Here is a 19,599-nt window from a genome sequence, read left to right on the forward strand (position 1 = left end):
CCTGAAAAAAACGTTTGAATTAAGGGAAGAAAATTGCAAGTCAGAGTGCAGCGATGGCTGCATTCCAACTTGTGGAGTTGGCCTTTATCAGCTGTAAGAAGTATGCACACTGAAGGTAAGCACCCTGTATCTTTAGATCAGACACACATCTGTGCAGGCAATGATCAACATGAATTTTTTTACTGGCTTTGAGAGAGAGAGAGGGCTGAGAAACTTCAAATCTGAATTTCAACTGTGCTTAGGGTGGTAGTGCATCACTTGGGTGAACTGAGGATATCTGATCTTAGACTTTGGGTAAGCCATTAAGAGAACTTGAATTCTCTTCCTGCATTTGATTGTTGAAGCGTGCACACAGATCTGTTGATTTGAGACTGAACTGCCATATACCTTGCTTTGTACTACACAAAATGGAAATAAGAGGATTTGTTCTACAGGGGTGGATGGAAACATGCTGAAATGAATGTGAGCCATCACATGTGTGAGTTGACTGAGAAGCTGCTCGGCCAAGTGCTGTGCCACATACATTGCTCCCAGCCTGTCCCTGTCCCACTGTGCTGAGCTGGGAGGTGCACCCATGCAATCCTGTGGTGACTGAGCAGCTTAGGAATAGAGCTCTTTAATGAGCAAAATGGTTTTTGCATTGTGCTAAATCCGTTCCCCAGTGCAGTTTGTTCCTCAGCCACCTGATGGCTTACCTGGCATAAGGCAGGGGCAGAGCAAGGCAGGAACAAGCAGCAGGGGGTGAGTTCCTTTAATTAGCATTAGATGCTGGTAAACTGAAAATGGAACTGCGTCCTAGGCAACACTATGTGAACATAATTCACCTAGCAGCTCCTTGTGTGGTAAGGAAATAGGTTGAGAGGGAATGTCCTCAAGTTGCTCCAGGGGAGGTTTGGACTGGATATTAGGAAAAACTTCTCAGAGTGGTCAGGACTGGCACAGGATGCCCAGGTAGGTGGTGCAGTCACCGTCCTTGGAGGTGTTCAAGAAACACGTAGGTGTGATAGTAGGGGACGTGATTTAGTGGGGAAATACTGATTATAAGAGATCTTAGATGTCTATTCCAACCTTAATGATTCAGTGATTCTAAATTATGTGGCTATGTCGTACTGTACAAGGGTGCCACTTGTGCCTGTGCAGAGCTGGGTTGTGCCTGGCCTGGGAGAGCTCTGAGTGCAGCAACCCATACGGTGCTGCTCATTGAAGTGTGTTCCTTATTGGTGCTGTTGCTGCTGAGGTGCTCACCCTGGGCTGTGAGAAACCAAGCACGGCAGGCTTTGGATCTCTTCTTCCTACTCAATTTGTGCCGTTGAAGCTGCCAGCACCTTATTCTTGGTCAGTCTTTGCATTATTCATTAATGCTGAGGTTGCGTTAGGGGAGAGAGACCGGGATCAGTTTGCAAAGTTGCACATTATGGAAGATAAATTCATGATGTTGAAGAGAGCAGTAGCAAACATAACTTTGCAGTTAGTCCCAGAAACAGGCCTGCCACTATGGGGAAACTGCTTTCTTGCAGTGTTATCTTGCTGAAGATGCCTGTTATGCAGAAGAGCCGGAGCACTTTGCCCTTTTTCTGTCTCTTGTGAACTTTGACCGGTTGGTCAGGATTGTTTATAAAGCCAGATGCTAATTGCACTGCTTCTCATTCCACTGAACAAAGGTATGCTGGCACACTGTAGTGAGCGTCCCTAGGAGGAGAGGCACGAAGTGAAATGGTCGACAAGGAGCTGAAGGGCTTACCAATGGAGCTGAGTGAGAAGGGAGGTGTGGAGAACAACGGGTTTGTTCAGAATGAGGCTTTTGATGACAGGGATACTGACACCAGCAGCCAAGATGAAATACCAAAAACATGTGCTGTTGACGTAAGCCCAGCAGCCGTGGCAGAGCCAGCATTGCAGCCCTATGCAGGAATGCCAAAGGAGGTCCTGCTGAAGTTCTCCAGCCAAGCGCGGTACAGGGTCACCAGGGAGATTCTCTTCTGGCTCACCATCGCTGCTGCCGTCCTGCTCGTGTCTGCCACGATTGCCATCATTGCTCTGTCCCCAAAGTGCCTCGATTGGTGGCAAGATGGTCCTATCTACCAGGTCTACCCTCGTTCTTTTAAGGACAGCAACATGGATGGGAACGGTGATCTGAAAGGTATGTAACTAAGTGGGCAGCTGTTGTCTGTGTGTGAGGTATGTACATAAAAATAATTTTAAAAGTCACCCTATAGTTGAGCAGAGAAAGACGCTGACTTGAGAGTGGGGCATGAAAGCTGTCCTAATAACCACTGTCTGGTGAGCCGCATTGCCATTTGTTAGATATTATCAGAAACTTCTTGCTCAAGTTAACCTATGCCTGGAATTAGATGAAGTGTTTGGAGATAGAGCTGAGAGCAAACAGGAACAAAACTGCCACTATGGGAAAATATCTCTGCAAAATTGTGGTCAGATGGGAGGATGGGTGCTGGACACTTTGTCGTGCTAGTTTGGCTGCATCCCCCTGAGAAGTGAGAAAAATCAAACTGACAAAGTGAGAGTGGAAGAAAGTGTTTCTTCTTGTTTTCTTTATGGTCTGGGTGTTTTTGAAATCTTATTAAGAATGTGTATCTGGTACTGATCAGGTATTGGTAGCTGTGCTTCTAAAATGGATGTCTTAGCCCCATAGCATCTGAAAAATGTCTAGACAAAAAGCACTAGCTGTAGCAAGTTGTAGGAAACTCTTCCTAATAGAAGGAAAAACCAAGATCTTTGCATTAAAGTTGTACTTCCCTTTGGATGGTCAAAGGATTCATTGACTTTGAAACCAGAAAGTAATGATGTGGCTTATTTTAATAAAATACAGGCGTTTGTTTTCAGAAGTGAATATTAAATATATTGCATGAAACTGTGAGTATTTTAATACTGCAGAATAGAAATTGTCTTCAGTCAGTTTTTTAAATGATTATTATTTTTCATTTTCCTATAGAAGTGGCTTTGAATGGTGTCCATTCTGTGGTCTCATGCTGTTCCTGAAGAAATGGCAAGGTTGCCCTGCTATCTGAGATTGGTGAAAAGTGGGAGTGGTTATATAACAAAGAGATCTGTGTTCCGTCTTTGAGAGCTCACAGCAAACTTAATTTAATGAAACCTTTTGGTCTTTTGTAATCAGATGATGCCCTTTTCCTTTTACTAGGAATCCAAGAAAAGCTGGACCATATCACGCATTTAAATATAAAAACCATCTGGATTACATCTTTCTACAAGTCCCCCCTAAAAGACGCTGGCTATGGAGCTGAAGACTTCTATGATATTGATCCCATGTTTGGATCAATGCGTGATTTTGAGGATCTTCTTGCATCCATACACGATCGAGGTAAGCTCTGATCAAAATAGCTCTGTTGAAAAGATGCTTGCTGTTACGATACAGGTGTGCCTTGTAGCTTTCTGGAGAAAGCAGAAAAGCAATTATAAGATTGAGAGGGAGCATACACTTCCTTCCTGCAATTGTGTCTTTGGTTGGCGTCACGGGTGCCTTAAACCAAATCATTGCCCAAATGGTTCCCCATGTGGCTGTTGGTCTGAATGGCCAGTCCCAAAATGTTTGGGATTTCATAAAGAAACAAACAAACAAAAAACAAACAAAAAACAGGAAAAAAGAAAAGATGTGATCCTTGTCATAAAAGGCTTGATTAAAAAATGTATGTGTTTTAGGGCTGAAGGTGATAATGGATTTTATACCAAACCACACCAGTGACAAGCACCAATGGTTTCAGCTCAGTCGCAATCGCACTGGGAAGTACACAGATTACTACATCTGGCAGGACTGCGTGCAGGCAGGGGCAGCCATCAGTGCTCCCAACAACTGGGTGAGTGTGGGCAGGGACGCTTGTAAATCACCCGCTGGATTGCGGGTTGCTGGGTAATGACAGCACCTGGAACGCAATTGTCCTGTGGACATGGAGCCATGGCCTTCAGCACTGGGGGCAGGGGTTGGGTGCCGTAACATAAGGAAGACATAAAGCTATTAGAGAGCGTCCAAGGGAGAGCTGTGAAGATGGTCAAGTTCTGCGGGGCAAGGTGTGAGAGGAGCAGCTGAGGTCCTAGTTCTAAAAGAATAGTCCTACCTATATTTTCCTCTCTATTTGTAGCAATTCCCAGCAAAAGTCTACTTAGAAGAATGAAACGGTATTGAACATGAAATACGTGTGGCAAAAGCGTGACTGAAAGGAGGAAGAGAGAACAGGAGAAGGAAATGAGAAACAAAACATTAAAATCAACTCAACTTACTGCATTGATGAGGCATTTTGTGCCTTGTTATATGCTTGTAATGCATCACATCTTAAATTATACATGTGACTAAATGTTCACTTGAGAATTCTGATTATTTTTCTTCCCCTTTATTTGAACAGGTGAGTGTCTATGGGAATTCCAGCTGGCAGTACGATGATGTGAGGAAGCAGTGCTATTTTCATCAGTTTGGGAAAGAACAGCCGGACTTAAATTTCCGCAACCCCGCCGTTCAACAAGAGATCCATGTAAGTGTATGATTTGCTGCTGCACCAATTACACGAATTTACAGTCCAACTGAAAGTAATTTGGAGATTACAGTACATTTAAATGATTGAAACAGAATGGTGTGTAGACAAATGTTAAGTTTGTAGGCAAAATTCAAGGTTCATCTTCTGATGCTTCCGGTACGGAGGACGATATCTGATGAAAGGATTGACACGGACATTCAAGTGTCACTGGTGCTGGAGTACAGCTGAATCACCCAAGCTGAGAGAAGCTTTAATCTCTATCGATACAAGGAGCTGTTTATGAGCCAGCCCTATGGGGGTAACAGCTTGTTTTAGCATAGGTGTTTGTGTTTTCATGGCAGTGAGGCAACGCTGATCTGAAATGCAAGGAACGTCAGGGCTTGTGGACAAGGAGGAATTAGTGGGTTTCGGTCTGTCTGCATCTCTGGTGGCTTTATGTGGGGAGAGACAAAGATGTACAACCAAGAATGTCTCACCAAGGAAGAGCTGTGTTCTGATGAAACCTCATGCTTGTCTGCATTATGTGTCCCAGTTGAAGCAGAATTTGTTAAAATACTGGAAGCAGGCCTGAACCTGGGGAGTATGACAACTGTTTTTTCCTTTTTTTCCCCTACCTTTGTTATACCCTGCCAGGCATGAGACAGCTACCTCAGCTGTTTCGACGCAGGGTTGGGTTTTTGGATTTTTTCTGCTGTGACATCGAAATTCAGTGTCTTTCTTCGGTAGCCTTCATGCTTGCTCAATTCAAAATTCAATTCAAAAGTGCAATTGTCTCCCAGGCTGTCCCTGTCTCTCCTCCCTGTGGGTGTTGCAAGTGTGTGAAGGAACAAAACAAAGCCCATTTGGTTGTATTTGTTAACTGAAGCATAAAATGAGACTGCTCTCAAGACTGATCCATGACCATCTCCACCAGTAACTTCTCTGTCTTGATGCTTCCCTTAGCACCACGTCTTTCCACTCTTCGCTTTTCCTGCTACTGCTTGTACTTCTCAATGGCCATGGAAATTTTTATACTTTTTAATTGATGTGCTACTGAAGCTAAAGTAGCAAATAGATGCTCCATTTCCTTTGAGACAAAATTAAGTGAAGACTAGTAAGTTTAGTCCGATAATACTCACTTTAGGTAAATACTTATGAGCACAATTAATTGCTTTGGCATGTTATGAAATAATACTTCAGTAATTTATTTCAGAATCCTGTTTCATGTTAGGACTGCGTGAGTGAGGAGGAAGCTTCAGCTTCTCTGAAGAACACTTTTGGTTTAGTTCCTGGGCATGGGGGAGCGGCAAACCTTCCTGCAACCAGGGGCTGTGGCTTTCTGTCATAAATAAAAGTAATCATTCTCAGTACAAAGTCAGTACCTGATATTTGCCAAACAAAAATCTGTAAGCTTGAGTGTGGAGTAGTTCTATTCCAGCCTGTTCTGGCAAGTGTATTTCATACGTTTTTAAATAACAAACAAGTGTTTTTGTATTTAGGTGAGATAACAGTTTCTGTACTAAAGGAATGCTTACACAAACTCCTCAAGAGAGATGGAACTTCAGAGCTGTTTGTGAAAAATAGAGCCATTAGAACTGTGATAATATAATAACTACTGAAGTAGAAATAGTTTCGCTAATAGTGATTAACCTCTACATTTGGTAGTGAAATTATAAATCTATAGCAGTTAACTTGGATAATAATTTTGGTCTTCCTGCAGATCAACAAATAAGCCTGAAAATTAAATAGAAAAACTTCCATCTGTCAAATAAAAGGGAACAAATATTCTAAGAGCTCTATTGTATAAAATAAAAGCTGACAGCATGAGGTCTGTGCAGAACAACATACACTCACATTTGAATCAGTATGTTCTATCTGTGTGCAGCAAGATGGGTGTTCTCCAGCAACAGTGCCTAGCCTGATCCAGGCTCTTCTGACAGAAGAGATGAGAAGGCCCTTAGGCACATTCTGGTCCTGGACTTGTGAATTATGGGAGAAGTTACAGACCAGTTTTTGGGTTTTTTTAGTACCAGAAGAAATAATAGGACATCACCTATTAAGCTAACAGTTCTAACTTGGCAGGATTCACTTTCACTTCAAGTAAAATTAGAAGTAGAAATTCAAAAATAAATTATATGCTAATGTCTACTAATGGGTTTTCTCTTTATGTATCAGTTTGAATGAGATGGGCTCACTTGGAATTCTCAACTCTTCTCTTTGTCCTAGGATGTTATCAAATTTTGGCTTGGCAAAGGAGTCGATGGATTTAATTTTATTGCTGTTAAATTTCTTCTAGAAGCCACACATCTACGAGATGAGCCACAAGTGAACAAGTCTCAGAATCCTGTAATGTATATTTTAGTTTTTTCTCCTGTATTTTCCATGGGGGAAAGAAACTGCTTTTACCCTTTAGGGTTTTATTTATGGCTTTAGAAATGCTGAGTTAGTCGTGTTCCTTGGAAGGAAGGTGGTTCCTGGACTGGACTTGTTGCTTAAGCAGCGCATACAAGGAAGTACTGAGCAGGAACGCTGTGGGTGAGAATTGTCCATATGTGTTCATACACCCACTGTATTTCTGTGCAGACAGAGTTGCATCTAGTTTTGTTTAAACTGTTGGAAATCAGTTCTACAAATACAGTGTTGTTACCAGAGCAGCACTGTCCCTGGTTAGTGCTGAAAGTGTCAGGTCTTTAGGAGAGTTTCCCAAGCACAGTTTGGATCTGCACTGCACCAGTATGGAAAACTCATTTCAGTTTAAAACTTTGCTGCGGTTGGTGGATTGTCTCAGCAAGAATTCGGAGAGTTTTGAATTCTGAAATATTGGGTTAATAACACTGCTTTGTCTTTAAGGAGAGCATCACAGCCTATTCCGAGCTCTACCATGACTACACAACTACTCAAGTTGGTATGCATGATATCATCCGTAGCTTCCGCCAAACCATGGATCAATACAGCAGTGAACCTGGCCGATACAGGTAATCATTATCATAGCTAGGAAAGTTTCCTTCTCTCTTCTTATCACCATTTGCATAGCAATGAAATGTTTCTTGTCTTTTTTTTTTTTTTTTAATTTATAACACAATATGCCATATAAGGTTTTTGTCCTCAAATGCAAATAGGCTATACTCTTTCCCAAAGTGCGCAGGAAAGGAAACTTGCAGTAAGTTGTTCCTGGTAGCTCTGTTTTATCTGTGGATTGTAACAAGCAGGCAGAATATGTGATCGATTGTTGTGGTGCAATTTTAATCAATGCCTATGAGCCCGATCCATTGTACGGTATTAACAATACAGTTCATACTGCATACGTAATCAGAGATTGTCACAATCACAGCATGACTGAGGCTGTCAGGCACCTCTGGAGGCCACCTGCTGCAGCCCACTGCTCAAGCAGGGAGGACATCCAGAGCCAACAGCTCAGGATCATTCCCAGATGGCTTTTGAGGATGGAAACTCGACAAACCAGTCTGGGTAGCCTGTGCCAATACTCAGTTACTCCTGCAGTTTGAAGATGATGCAAAGAAATAGCTTTCCAAGTATCTCCCCTTATCTGCTTTACAAACTACAAATTTCTATGTATGTTTTTTTGATGAGGAGGAGGGAGACAGAGATAATTCTTAATCCTGTATTATTTTCTAAGCATGCTGAGTACTGTTCCTAGCTTTCTTCAGCTAGCTTCTTCAGGGATGAGACAAAAAAAAAAAGTCCTTGTTTACTTCTTCGTAGATTCATGGGTTCTGACAGTGATGAAAAAGAAGACATAGAAGCAACAATGATGTATTACGGAACAACTTTTGTCCAAGAAGCAGACTTCCCATTCAATCTCCACCTAATTAACATGAAAAATCTATCTGGCAACAGTGTTTTTGAAGCTGTCAACATGTGGATGAAAAACATGCCTGAAGGAAAATGGCCAAATTGGGCGGTAAGAGTTCGGAACTTGCTGTTATGGGAAAGGCCTTTTCATGTAGGTGATAAGGTGGTAGAACTTCCATACACATTGATTTCAGTGGGATTGGCTGTGCAGGTGTTTACTATGAACTATGTTTGGGATATGGAAGAGATGAGCCATAGGCACAGCACTGAAACTACAGCCTCTGATCATTTCCACAGTCGCAACGTGGGAGCAGTTCTGTTTGGGTATCAAATGTGGTCCTCAGGAATGCAGTTTTATACCCTCAAGGCATCTCTCTGTGAGAGGAGGTAAAATATCCAAGGTAATATTTAGAAAAAGCTTTTGGCTTTTCTGGCTGTCAGAAAGGAAACAAGCTCATATACAGACCATATGGAGTTGCAGCCACTTGTTTCACTGTGTCTCTTCCTATGTACAGATCTCTTTGGTTTCAGCCCCATGCTCCAGCATGCTCACCTTTGGCAGGTTCTCTTACAGGGCTACCAGCTTCTCACAGCCCCATATAAGAGTCTCCACAAAATAAGCACCACCTTTGCAGGGCAGTGAGAAGGGAAGAAATGCAAGGGAGCTGTAACTGAGGGAAGTTAACAAAGTCCTGGCCTGATTTGTCATCTCCCTTTGCTTCTACCACCTACATTCTGAAATATTTTGGGCAAAAATGTGTGCTGACATCAAACAAACAAACAAAAGATCCTCCTTGTAGACCTGGAGGTGAAAGTGGAAGAAAGTAACCTACTGCTTTATTAAAGCAGCTGGCAATGCCGGGGTCACTGTAAGGCCTTTTTCTTAGTATGAGACGGTCTCTTGTCATTTATCTCTTCTGAGATAATTACTAATGTAATTCTGCAACTGGGATGTACGTGTTTGGCCAATGCACATGAAACATACTCAGCTACTTAACTGGACGGTGATTTTGGTGTGTGTCACTTGACAAGGGAAGAACAGGCTGGGATCCTCCCTTAGCCTGGTGGAGATAATGTGAATTCAGATTTTTTTTTTCCTTTATTTTGGTGCCTGTGAACAGAACTTTACTCAAAATGGATTGTGTTTTAGATCAGTTTCATGTATGTGTAGAATTTTGTCTTTTTAATGGAATGATATTTTCTTGAGGTCGGAAGCCCAAACACTGCTCGGATTTCATCTCGGTTTGGGAGTGAGTACGTCAGAGTTATAAACATGCTGCTGTTAACCCTCCCTGGTACTCCCATAACTTACTATGGTGAAGAAATAGGCATGGAGAACATTGCATCAGAAAATGTAAGTGAAGAGTATATAAATTCTGATCCTGTTGTTATTTAGTTCTGATTAATGGAATATTAGAAAATACAAGATCAACCAAACCCAGTCTTTCTCAATGTTTAGGTGTGGTACTATGTTCTTCATTGCAAAGCTGTTATACAGGATGCAGAAATGGCCAGGCCAGAAAGCAGAGCCAAGGCTCTGGCACCTTCCTGAGCTGCTAGGTTACAGTTCTGGTCCCTGTTTTCTGCCCTCAGCTGGATCAGACTAGCCTGCTCTGTGGTGGCTTTGCGTTGTTTTGCTTCAGCAGAAGGCATAGCAATAGCCAGTGTCAGGCCTAGGCCAGTGCCTCTGATAGGTGTGCGGTCGCCTAAGGCAAGAACAGAGTCCACGTCTCCTTCCTCCCACAGTACTTTATTCAGTCTATCAAAGTCCATTATTTCCTGGCTAATTTTTAAAGGAATTCAGAGTTCATGGAAGCGTAGCTAAAGCCTCTGTCTCCTGGAGGCTGCTTTGTTCTTGCTATAAAGAGGCACCTGTCGAAGCCGTAGCCCTCTCTGAAGTGCACAAATTCAGAAGAGGGGGCCTCCAGAAAGAGATGTGTGAGCACACCAGGCACTGCTTAGCACTTCCTGGTAGAAGTGGCTTTTCCTTGTCATGCAGGGTCTCTACTTTTGTTTTTGGATTTCAGATCCAAAGCTAGGTAGCTGAGCCTGCTGACTACGTATGTAACTTATTTGTTCATAGTTACAAGTAACGCATAGCAGGATGTTTGTTTGCTTATAGTTTGTTCAGAACTTATTCAAGGTCAAGGGATTAAAACAAAGTGCCTGTGCCTTTCACGCTGTGCTGACCTGCCTTTCTTTCAACTGAGCCTGACTTTCAGTTGTGCACGTAATTTCTTGTCTCTTCTACTGTTGTCTCTTTGCTGAAGGTGTGCATGTATGATTGGAAATAGCTCAGATCTGCCTCTTCTGTCTATATTTGAACACCTCAAGAACATGGTCCTAAGGCAGATGCAGTTCTCCATGTAGAAAGCCTCTATTACAACATGGTGAGCTGTAAGCGATCCAGGAGACTCCTGGTGTCCATTGAGAATAAAGTTTTCTGGTTCAAGTACTGGACAGACCAACCAGAGGTGAAGCATTGCTGAACCTGGTGCTCATCTATGTGGAGGAGATTCTTAATAAGATTGAAGGCAGCCTGGGCTGCAGTAATCATGCCCTAGTTGGGTTCATGATCTCAAGGAACACAGGCCTGGCAAAGAGTGGAGTCAGGACCCTGAACTTCAGGAGAGTGAACTTCAGGTTGCTAGAGAATTGTTGGATGAGATCTCCAGGGAAGAAGTCCTTATAGACAAAGGAGAGGAACACAGCTGACTACTCTTTAGCCTTCCTGAAAGTTCAGGAGCTCTCCATCCCTCGGAATCAGAAAGCAGGCAGGAAAGGAACAAAACTGGCATGGCTTGGTAAGGACCTGATGGTCAAAATGAGGGAAAAGAAGGGCGAGTACAGGCAGTGGAAGCAAGTGTATGCCACCTGAGAAGAATACGGGGATACTGTCTGGACTTGCAGAGATGGGATTAGGAAAGCCAAGGCAAAGACAGGACTGAACTTGGCAAGGAATGTTAGAAACAACAAGAGATTCTACAGGTACATAGGTCAGAAGAGACGGGCCAAAGAAGAGCGTACCTCCTCTGCTAAATTATAAAGGAAAACGGGCTACAACAGAGAAGGAGAAGGCTGAGATGCTCTGAATTCTTTGCCTCAGTCTTCACTAACAGCCAGGATTCTCACACAGAGCTGGGAAATTGAGGGGGAGCAAACTCTCCCCCACTGTAAGGACTGAGCAAGTCTGAGACCAACTCCTGGGACTGAATGTGTACAAATCCATGGGGCCAGAAGGCATGCATCCCAGGGTCTTAAGGGAGCTGGCTGACGTGGTTGCTGAGCCACTCTCCATAGTATTTGAGAAGTTGAGGCTGTCAGGCAAAGTCCTCAGGGGCTGGAAAAAGGGAAACATCACTCCCATTTATGGGAAAGGGAGGAAGGAAGACTCAGGGAACTACAGGTTGGTAAGCCTCACCTCTGACTGGGAAGATCATGGAACAGATCCTCTTGGAAAACCCATTAAGGCACAAGAGGGATGAGCGGGTGTTCTGAGACAGTCAGCATGGCTTCCACAAGGGAAGGTCGTGCCTGACCAATCTGGTGGTCTTCTATGATGGAGTGACAGCAACAGAGGACAAATTGAAGGCAACTGGTGTCATCTACCTGGACTTCTGCAAGGCCTTTGACATGGGCCCTCACCACATCCTTATCTCTAAATTGAGGGGGGGAGAGAGAGAGTTGAATGCTGGACTACTCAGTGGATAAGGAACTATTTGGAAGGTTGCAGCCAGAGGATTGTGGTCAATGGCACTATGTCCAGGCTGAGATCGGTAACAAGTGATTGACTCCCAGGGGTCTGTCTTGGGACCAGTACTCATTAACATCTTTATCAGTGACACAGATGATGAGATTGAGTGCACCCTCAGCAAGTTTGCTGATGACACCAAACTGAGAGATGCAGTTGATGCGGCAGAAGGAAGGGATGCCATCCAGAGGGACACTGATAAACTCAAGAGGTGGGCCCTTATGAACCTAAGGAGGTTCAGAAAGCAAAGTGCAAGGTTTTGCACTTCAGTCTAGGTAATCTCAGATATGCATACAAGCTGGGAGAAGAACTCCTTGAGAGTTGCCCTGATGAGAAGTACTTACAGATCCTGGTTGATGAAAAACTTAATATGAGCCAGCAGTGTGCACTTACAGCCCAGAAGGCCAATGGTATCCTGGACTATATCTAAAGGAGTGGCCAGCAGGATGAGGGAGGTGACTGTCCTCCCTCTACTCTGCCCTCGTGAGGCTCCAGCTGGAGTACTGCATCCAAGTCTGGGGCCTCAGACACAGGAAAGATGTGGAGCTTTTGGAGATGGGCCAAAGGAGGGTCATGAGGACGATCTAAGGCCTGGAGTACCTCTCCTATGAAGATGGGCTGATGGGCAGCCTGGTCTAGTGGTTGGCGACCCCGCACATAGCGGGAGGGTTGAAACTAGATGATCGTTATTGGTCCTTTTCAAACCAGGCCATTTTATGATTCTGTGATATGATTCTATGATTGTTCAGCCTTACAAAGAGAAGGCTGCTGGGAGACCTCATTGCGGCTTTCCAGTATTTAAAGGGAGTTAATAAACATGATGGAAATCAACTTTTTACATGGGCAGGGCAAGGGGGGATGGTTTAAAACTAAAGGGAGGGAGATTTAGATTAGATGTCAGAGGGAAGTTTTTTTTGTTTTGTTTTGTTTTTTTACCGAAAGAGTGGTGAGGTGCTGGAACAGACTGCCCAGAGAGGTTGTGGATGCCCCATCCCTGGAAGTGTTTAAGGCCAAGCTGGATGGGGCCCTGGGCATTCTGATCTAGTACTTGATCTCACAGTTTGAAACCCTGCCTGTGGCAGAGAGGTTGGCACTTGATGATCCTTGAGATCCCTTCCAACCCAAGCCATTCTATGACTGTGTTACAGAATGAGGCAGCTTCTGGTGATGTTACCGAGGGTATTATTGGCCAGATTTGTACCAAAGGGAAAGATGCACTTTCAGAAAGATGCACACAGAATCATCCCTAGGTTTGTCTGATTCAGCTGTGAAGAAATGTCTCTGACAGGAAATCACTTTGTCTCTGAGAAACTAAAAAACATATCCTGCATTATCTTACTGTCATTGATTACTGCTGACAGAAAGATGCTCTTCAGCAAAGTGGTTTGCCCTTGCCTCCTCAGGGTATTGTCATTTAGTTGCCACCCTGTGGCTTATGGGTTTGTAACAATGCAAAACCACTCTTTGTTCAATCTGGAGAGGAAGAATCCCTGATTAACTGAGTAGAGAGGATTTGCTCAAGAAATAGTTTTCAGTCCCAGCATTTGAAAGTCTTTAAGAATCATGGAAAGGTAAAGAGAAAAGGGAGTGCTACAAGTGTTAAAAACTTAGGATTCTTTTTTCCCTGCTTTTCAGAACATGCTAAAAGGAGAAACCCGTCATTTATAATGTCACGAAGCAAAGTGACAATTTCTTTTGTCAAGCTGCTATTCTGACAGATTGTATTGAAAAGTGTCCTTTATATGAAAAACAGTTTTCATAGGAAACAAACACCCAAAGTATGTGCAAAATATTTTATGCCCTCTTGTGTCATTAAATTTAAGTGTCAGATCTTTTGGCAAGCTCTTCAATAACACTGAGGAAGCTTTGTCATAATTTTTCTGAATCCCTCAAAATCAGAACTTCAGTCTTCTTACATCAACACCTTTCAATAAGCTAAAAGTTGCTATTCAGTACAGTTGTTGAACTTGAGAAATTTCTTTCCCACACAAGTAATCCTCTCCAAGCTGTACCCCTTGCAAATATAAGCCTGAAGAGATCTGTGGTGAAAAGTTTGGTGATTAGAGAAGAACAGATGCTCAATAGCCTTTTCTCATCATTTACTGTTCTCTCTTCTTGGGACTCATGTTCCCATACTTTCTGTAAGTGCATGTCTAGTTATTTATCAGAATATTCCAGCTGCTTTTAGTCAACTTTTATCCAACCATCTGTTGGAAGGGGAGACTACTGCTCGGTTGGGAACTCCACATTTAGCCAGTAGTGCTGTATCTGCTAGACTGTCTGTTCTCTTCCATTACCATAAAGCAACTCTTCTGTTTCTCTTGAGATTTGCATCAGGATTACATCCTCCTTGCTGACTCTTAACATCAACCAGAAAAAATAATGCTCAAATGGTGACTGTGTGGAAGCTGAGAATGTGTTATTTAAGAACCAACTTTTTAACAGGCTAATCAAAACACACTTGGTAATGGCTCTAACACTTCATTTTCTAGGTGACCTCTCCAGAGAAATCCCCTATGCAGTGGAATGGCAACCTTAATGCTGGTTTTACTAAAGGCAACAGTAGCTGGATACCTGTTAACTCTGACTACGAAAGTGTCAATGCTGAAGTAGGTATTTGCCTATGACAAACCAATGATCTAAAAGTATCCTAATGTATCTATTTTTCTCCAACTTCTAATGGGACCTGGCAGCGTTACTAATGAAAACAAACTCCAGGGAGGAAAACAGAAAAGCATTGAATCTTAACTGATTTTATTAGGAAAAGAAATCCTTGCATCAGCAAAGAGTCTGCTTCAGCTGTATTCATTTAAACAGAGCTACTGCAAAGATAATGTTGATGTGGCAATTGGACTTAACATCCTTTTAATCATTTTAACATTAAATTGAAATCCAATACTTTTTCATTTATATTAGTGTATGTAAAGCATGCTCCTTGTAATAACTTTACATAGACTATTTGTAATGTATATAAATACATTTTTTTTAAAGTAGTTGAGCAGTGACTCAAGCAGATATTGCTGATCTACAGGGCTGACCAACACTGAAGACAAAAATATAATGCAAAGACCGGGGGGAAAAGAAAAGCAACAAACAGCAAAAAAATCCTATGACTTTGGTAGATCAGACTCAGTGAAGAAAAGTTCACTACCAAGCTTTAAATGGCTGTGGTTTTCTGTAGAACAGACTCTAAACAGTCTAAAGGTCAGCTGGAAGGTGGAAGTGGTATCTGTGCCAAGAAAATTCTGTACTGCTGGATAATCTCTGCCACTGCACAAATCTCAAGAAAATGCAGGAGAAAAAGCAGTTTTGCTGTGGAATTAGCAGACAAATTTGAAGAGAATTAATTGTTTGAACTGAATTCTAAGAGGTGCGTTCTTGGTAGATGGTGTGGGTGTGAGAGGTCCATCTCCTACAGTGCTGACTCTCTTGCAGGTTCAGATGACCCGGTTCAACTCAACCCTGAATTTGTACAGAGAACTAACTCTACTTCGCAACAGTGAGCTACCCATACATCGGGGCTGGATGTGCTCCATCTGGAATGACAGTGATGTTTTTGTGTATGTGAGGGAATTGGATGGGTTAGACAGCGTCTTTATGATGGTTCTCAATTTTGGACAGGAATCGACAATAGATCTGAAAGCTATAGTTCCAGATCTCCCATCCAAAGCTGTGGTAAGACTAAGTACTGATTTTAGTAATAACGGTAAAGCTGTTGATACCACAATAATTAAAACTGACGTAGGAGAAGGTCTGGTCCTTGAATATAAAACAGGAAAGCCTGTTCATAATATGGAAGCTTTTCGAGAAAACTGTTTTGTGGCTGAAAAAGCTTGTTATTCCAGTGCCTTCAATTTACTCTACATGAACTGCTAAATGCAAGAGTAGTTTTCACGTTAACGTAGAAAATGCTTGGTTCAGAGAAATGCTAATTCTTTTTAGGCTTGCTTTCTGTACACAATAAACAGCTTGAAAAATAAAATTAATATTGAATTGTCTTGTATCTGTATTGGGTAAAAAACAATTTTGCCATTTAAATAGTGATCACAATTTAGGCATTCATTTGTATTATCTTCTGGAGGCACCTAATTTTAAGATGACTATGCTTTTATTTTAAGACTTCTGCTACTTCTAAATTCCTGTTCTTGAGAGTCTTTTTTTTTTTTTGCAGTCTGTTTGCAGGCCTCAGCATATGATCAGCACAGTTTAATGTACTGCCTAGTTAGGAAGGGCAACAGTATTTTCCTATATACATAAACTAGTTTTGGAATAATTTAGTGAGATTTTTTTGATTAATTACAACTTTGTGGGGGGATTTATTGCCTTGTGTAAAATTTACTCTTGGATGAGAGGTCTTAAGACAGGGAAGGCTGCTCATAAAACGTGCATGTCTTCATACATTAGGCATACGTTAGACTTTCAGCACAAACTGTCTTGCACTACAGCTCTACTTGTACAGTGCTGTACTGCTTGCTTATGAACAGAACTGTATATGAAGGCAGCTCCTTCTATACCGTTTGGTAGGGGAAGGTATTTAGTTTAGTTGGCTTCTTTATAAACTGATGCCAAACCCAATTTTGACCCTGAGTATCTGGTCTGTTTATGCCCATAATGTGGTGATACATCTAGAGAAGACACTCAGTTTTTCATGTAAATGAAAATCTGACTTGAACTTCTTCAGGTGGTTGATGTGTTTATCAGCTATTTACAGGACTTGATTTAATGCTGAAGATATCACACTTGAAGTTCTTTTTTCAGAAAAGCAAGGTGTCTTGCAACCTAAAGCAAATAAGTACAAAATAGTAAAACTCTATGTACTATAAACTGTCAAGGTTATTGTACAGCTATTACAATCTTTTATCATACTGAAACTAAGCAATACCTTGCCCTAAAACAAAATAAGCCTTTTCCTGACAAACTTCATTTTGTGAATAACTGCCACAATAACTAACATTTGCTAGGATTTTTAAAATAAATAACAGGAATAAAACCTGTGATAGTCTGAGACACGAGTAGCAATATGGCAGGCCTTGGCAGTCTGTTGCTTTTAGCACACGATCTTGTATAAAGCGTAAAACAGTGAAACTTAATTGTAACTCATGTTGCAAAATGTAACACTCAAGCCCACCGTATGTGTTTTATGAGGAAGATGGAAATAAATACAGTCTTAATTGTCTACAGTGCAAGACTTTTTGTGCTGGAACAATATTTTACACAACTTAGAGCCTTTTGTTCAAAGCTCTTGGCACATTACAGTGGGAGTTTAATGCTGTCTTGAGGTTTAAAGCACGATGAGGTTCAATAATCTAGCTGTCAATGGCCCCTTTCCGTATATAAATGCAAGAAATGCAAGATACCTCCCCACAGTGTTGTGCAAGTGTACAGTGAAGGGCACATACCTCATTCAGTGAATCCTCCCAAGATGAGTCACAGTGACTGCCACTTGCCTGGATGTCTAAGATGATATTAGGGATCCAGTTTCCTGGAACAAAGAAGCTACTGATCACTTGACACTGAATGAAGAGAGGTAAGTGGGCGATGCAAGTTGTTCAGGAACAGATAATTATTCTACCTCCTAAAAAAAAATTCTGATGTTTCTTAAAAAACAAAACAAAACAAAAAATCATGGAGGGTTTTGCTGGATGAACTATTTGTATTTCTATTAACTGAGTATTTGAAACATGTTTTTGCATCCGGTGTGAATGTTCTCTCCTTGGAAAGATGTGCTTTCTCTTTCTGAGCAAAAAAGGGCTGCTGGATTGTATTGAACAAACAATGCATTTAAGGAAGAGTCAATCTCTAGTATTTAATTACATGACTAGTCTGCTTTAGTGAAGTCCATATATTTGTGATATTCTTATTTTACCTTTCTTTCTTGTTCTGCTGGCATGATCTAGTGTAGCCTTCCTAAGTTTCTGAACGTATCGTAGAATTCCTGTTAGTGGTACTCGTTGATCATTTTCATATGCTGTGATAAAAACTGAAGGATAGCACTGAAATTAAAAACCAAAACCAGTTAGATACCTGACAACTGTGATGATCTATTGAAATGAGTAAGCACATTTTTCTCTATATATCCAGGAGTACTACTTGTTATGATCTATCTAAAATGTATCTATGACATAATTACTTGTTCTTGAAAAAGCATCTTGTATCACTAGCTGAAAAGAGCATTTTGATCTGAAAAATGACAAATTAATATTAGAGGATCATCTACTTGCAAAAGGTAATCAAAAACCATCCCTTCCCTACTGCTAAAGGTGTGAAATGTCTGCATGTTGATGATTACACAAAAAAGGAGTAATAATCATGGAATGGTACATCATTAAAGGGCAGTGGTTGAGATTTACTTTTGTAATTTTTATATACAAGAGTATTTTTAATATGGTAAGATCTTAATTAGCTATGTAACACAGCTAACATTCTTCAAGTAAAGGTTTCATCTGAGGTAACAATATCAAAGCCATAGCTTCTTCTCCATTTCATTGTTTGCCTCTGATGGTATTTAATCAATGGGAAAGTACCATCTTCCTGCTGCAGTGAAGCCTGGATAACCCAGTAAAACAAAGGAAATACTGAAATAGCTACTGATTGCATTAATGATTCATTTTAACACAAAGCAGCAGCAAAGTTTTAAAATGTTGGGTTATAAAGCACTGAAAGGGTAGAACAGATTTTTATTTTTAAAAAGTTATCATTTTTTGTAATTATTTTCTTATGAAGCACTACATATTACTACCCTTCCTGTGTTGAATACTACAGTAATTTTACCTGTGGCTTAATATTGTGATAAGGACAGTAGTTTTTGATGTACTTCATACATTCTTCATCTGCTAATGGATTTCCCCATTCTTCCTGTTCTTCAATTGACAGTGGGAGATGAGTTTTCATCATTGTATTTAGAACATCTACAAAAGGTGCCTTAAAAGAATTATAAAGAAAAAAGATAAATTCTGAATTGGAATGTTTCAATTTCTAAAACTGGTAAAAACAAAACCAAATCAAAATACAGCTAAATGCTATAGTGAAGGTTCTGCAGGAGCTCACCTGTAAAACCACGGCTCTGATAAGTTCTGGATCGCTGTTGCAAATGGCTCCTGCAAGAACTCCTCCAGCACTGGCAGCTGTTAGTGCTGTGTATTTTGGCTGAGAAAATCCTAGTTCATGCAGCAGCATGATGCAAGCCTTAAGGTCATGGAGGCCTTTGAGTTTATTATGCTGACATCCATCTTTGTGCCACCTAAGGCCTAGCTCTCCTCCACCCCTGGAATTTAAAACAATTCATGTTGGAGTCTGTTTGGAAAATGTTGCAAGTAAATCTTCAGATAATAAAGGACAGCAGCAGCCACAGAATTGCAAAATCATAGTTTGCCTTTCCAATTAACTTCCCTTTCTTCCTGTCTTTACCCACTCCCCACTCCTCCCCTTGCAGCTAAAATACACTAGGTACAAACAAACAAAAAAATCCTCACACAACGATTGGTGAAAATGCTATCAGCACTGTCAGAGTAGTCAATACAGAATCAAACACCGATATAATCTTTTTATATAGGA

At 41.4% G+C, this 19,599-nt stretch overlaps 2 protein-coding genes across 8 annotated transcripts in view; one reads left to right on the forward strand and one right to left on the reverse strand.

Annotated features, from left to right (window-relative positions):
* PREPL (prolyl endopeptidase-like) overlaps positions 1–19,599 on the reverse strand; it is a 40,455-nt gene that overhangs the window by 7,488 nt on the left and 13,368 nt on the right. For 2 of the 7 annotated variants that reach the window (XM_040697078.2, XM_015283694.4), the window contains exons 11-15: positions 19,093–19,309; positions 18,817–18,966; positions 17,912–18,038; positions 17,445–17,527; positions 2,797–5,820 (exon numbers count right to left, since the gene is read on the reverse strand). In XM_040697078.2, coding sequence (XP_040553012.1) covers positions 5,764–5,820; positions 17,445–17,527; positions 17,912–18,038; positions 18,817–18,966; positions 19,093–19,309 — 634 coding nt within the window. In that variant the 3' untranslated portion in view covers positions 2,797–5,763. 7 annotated transcript variants of the gene reach the window in all.
* SLC3A1 (solute carrier family 3 member 1) lies at positions 1,643–16,031 on the forward strand. Its single transcript, XM_004935370.5, has 10 exons — positions 1,643–2,140; positions 3,158–3,337; positions 3,676–3,830; positions 4,374–4,499; positions 6,708–6,827; positions 7,332–7,456; positions 8,205–8,403; positions 9,502–9,648; positions 14,538–14,654; positions 15,481–16,031. The coding sequence occupies exons 1-10, from the start codon at positions 1,714–1,716 to the stop codon at positions 15,919–15,921; spliced, it is 2,037 nt and encodes a 678-aa protein (XP_004935427.1). The 5' UTR covers positions 1,643–1,713; the 3' UTR covers positions 15,922–16,031.

Source organism: Gallus gallus, chromosome 3, assembly GCF_016699485.2.
Source record: "Gallus gallus isolate bGalGal1 chromosome 3, bGalGal1.mat.broiler.GRCg7b, whole genome shotgun sequence".
Classification (NCBI taxonomy): Eukaryota; Metazoa; Chordata; class Aves; order Galliformes; family Phasianidae; genus Gallus; species Gallus gallus.

What these genes read in the sequence shown, in the direction of transcription:
- SLC3A1 (XM_004935370.5), top strand. Translation starts at nt 1,714, where the DNA reads ATGGTCGACAAGGAGCTGAAGGGCTTACCAATGGAGCTGAGTGAGAAG. An exon ending in TGCATCCATACACGATCGAG is followed by an intron (nt 3,338 to 3,675) that starts GTAAGCTCTGAT and finishes TATGTGTTTTAG; the next exon opens with GGCTGAAGGTGATAATGGAT. An exon ending in TCAGTGCTCCCAACAACTGG is followed by an intron (nt 3,831 to 4,373) that starts GTGAGTGTGGGC and finishes TTATTTGAACAG; the next exon opens with GTGAGTGTCTATGGGAATTC.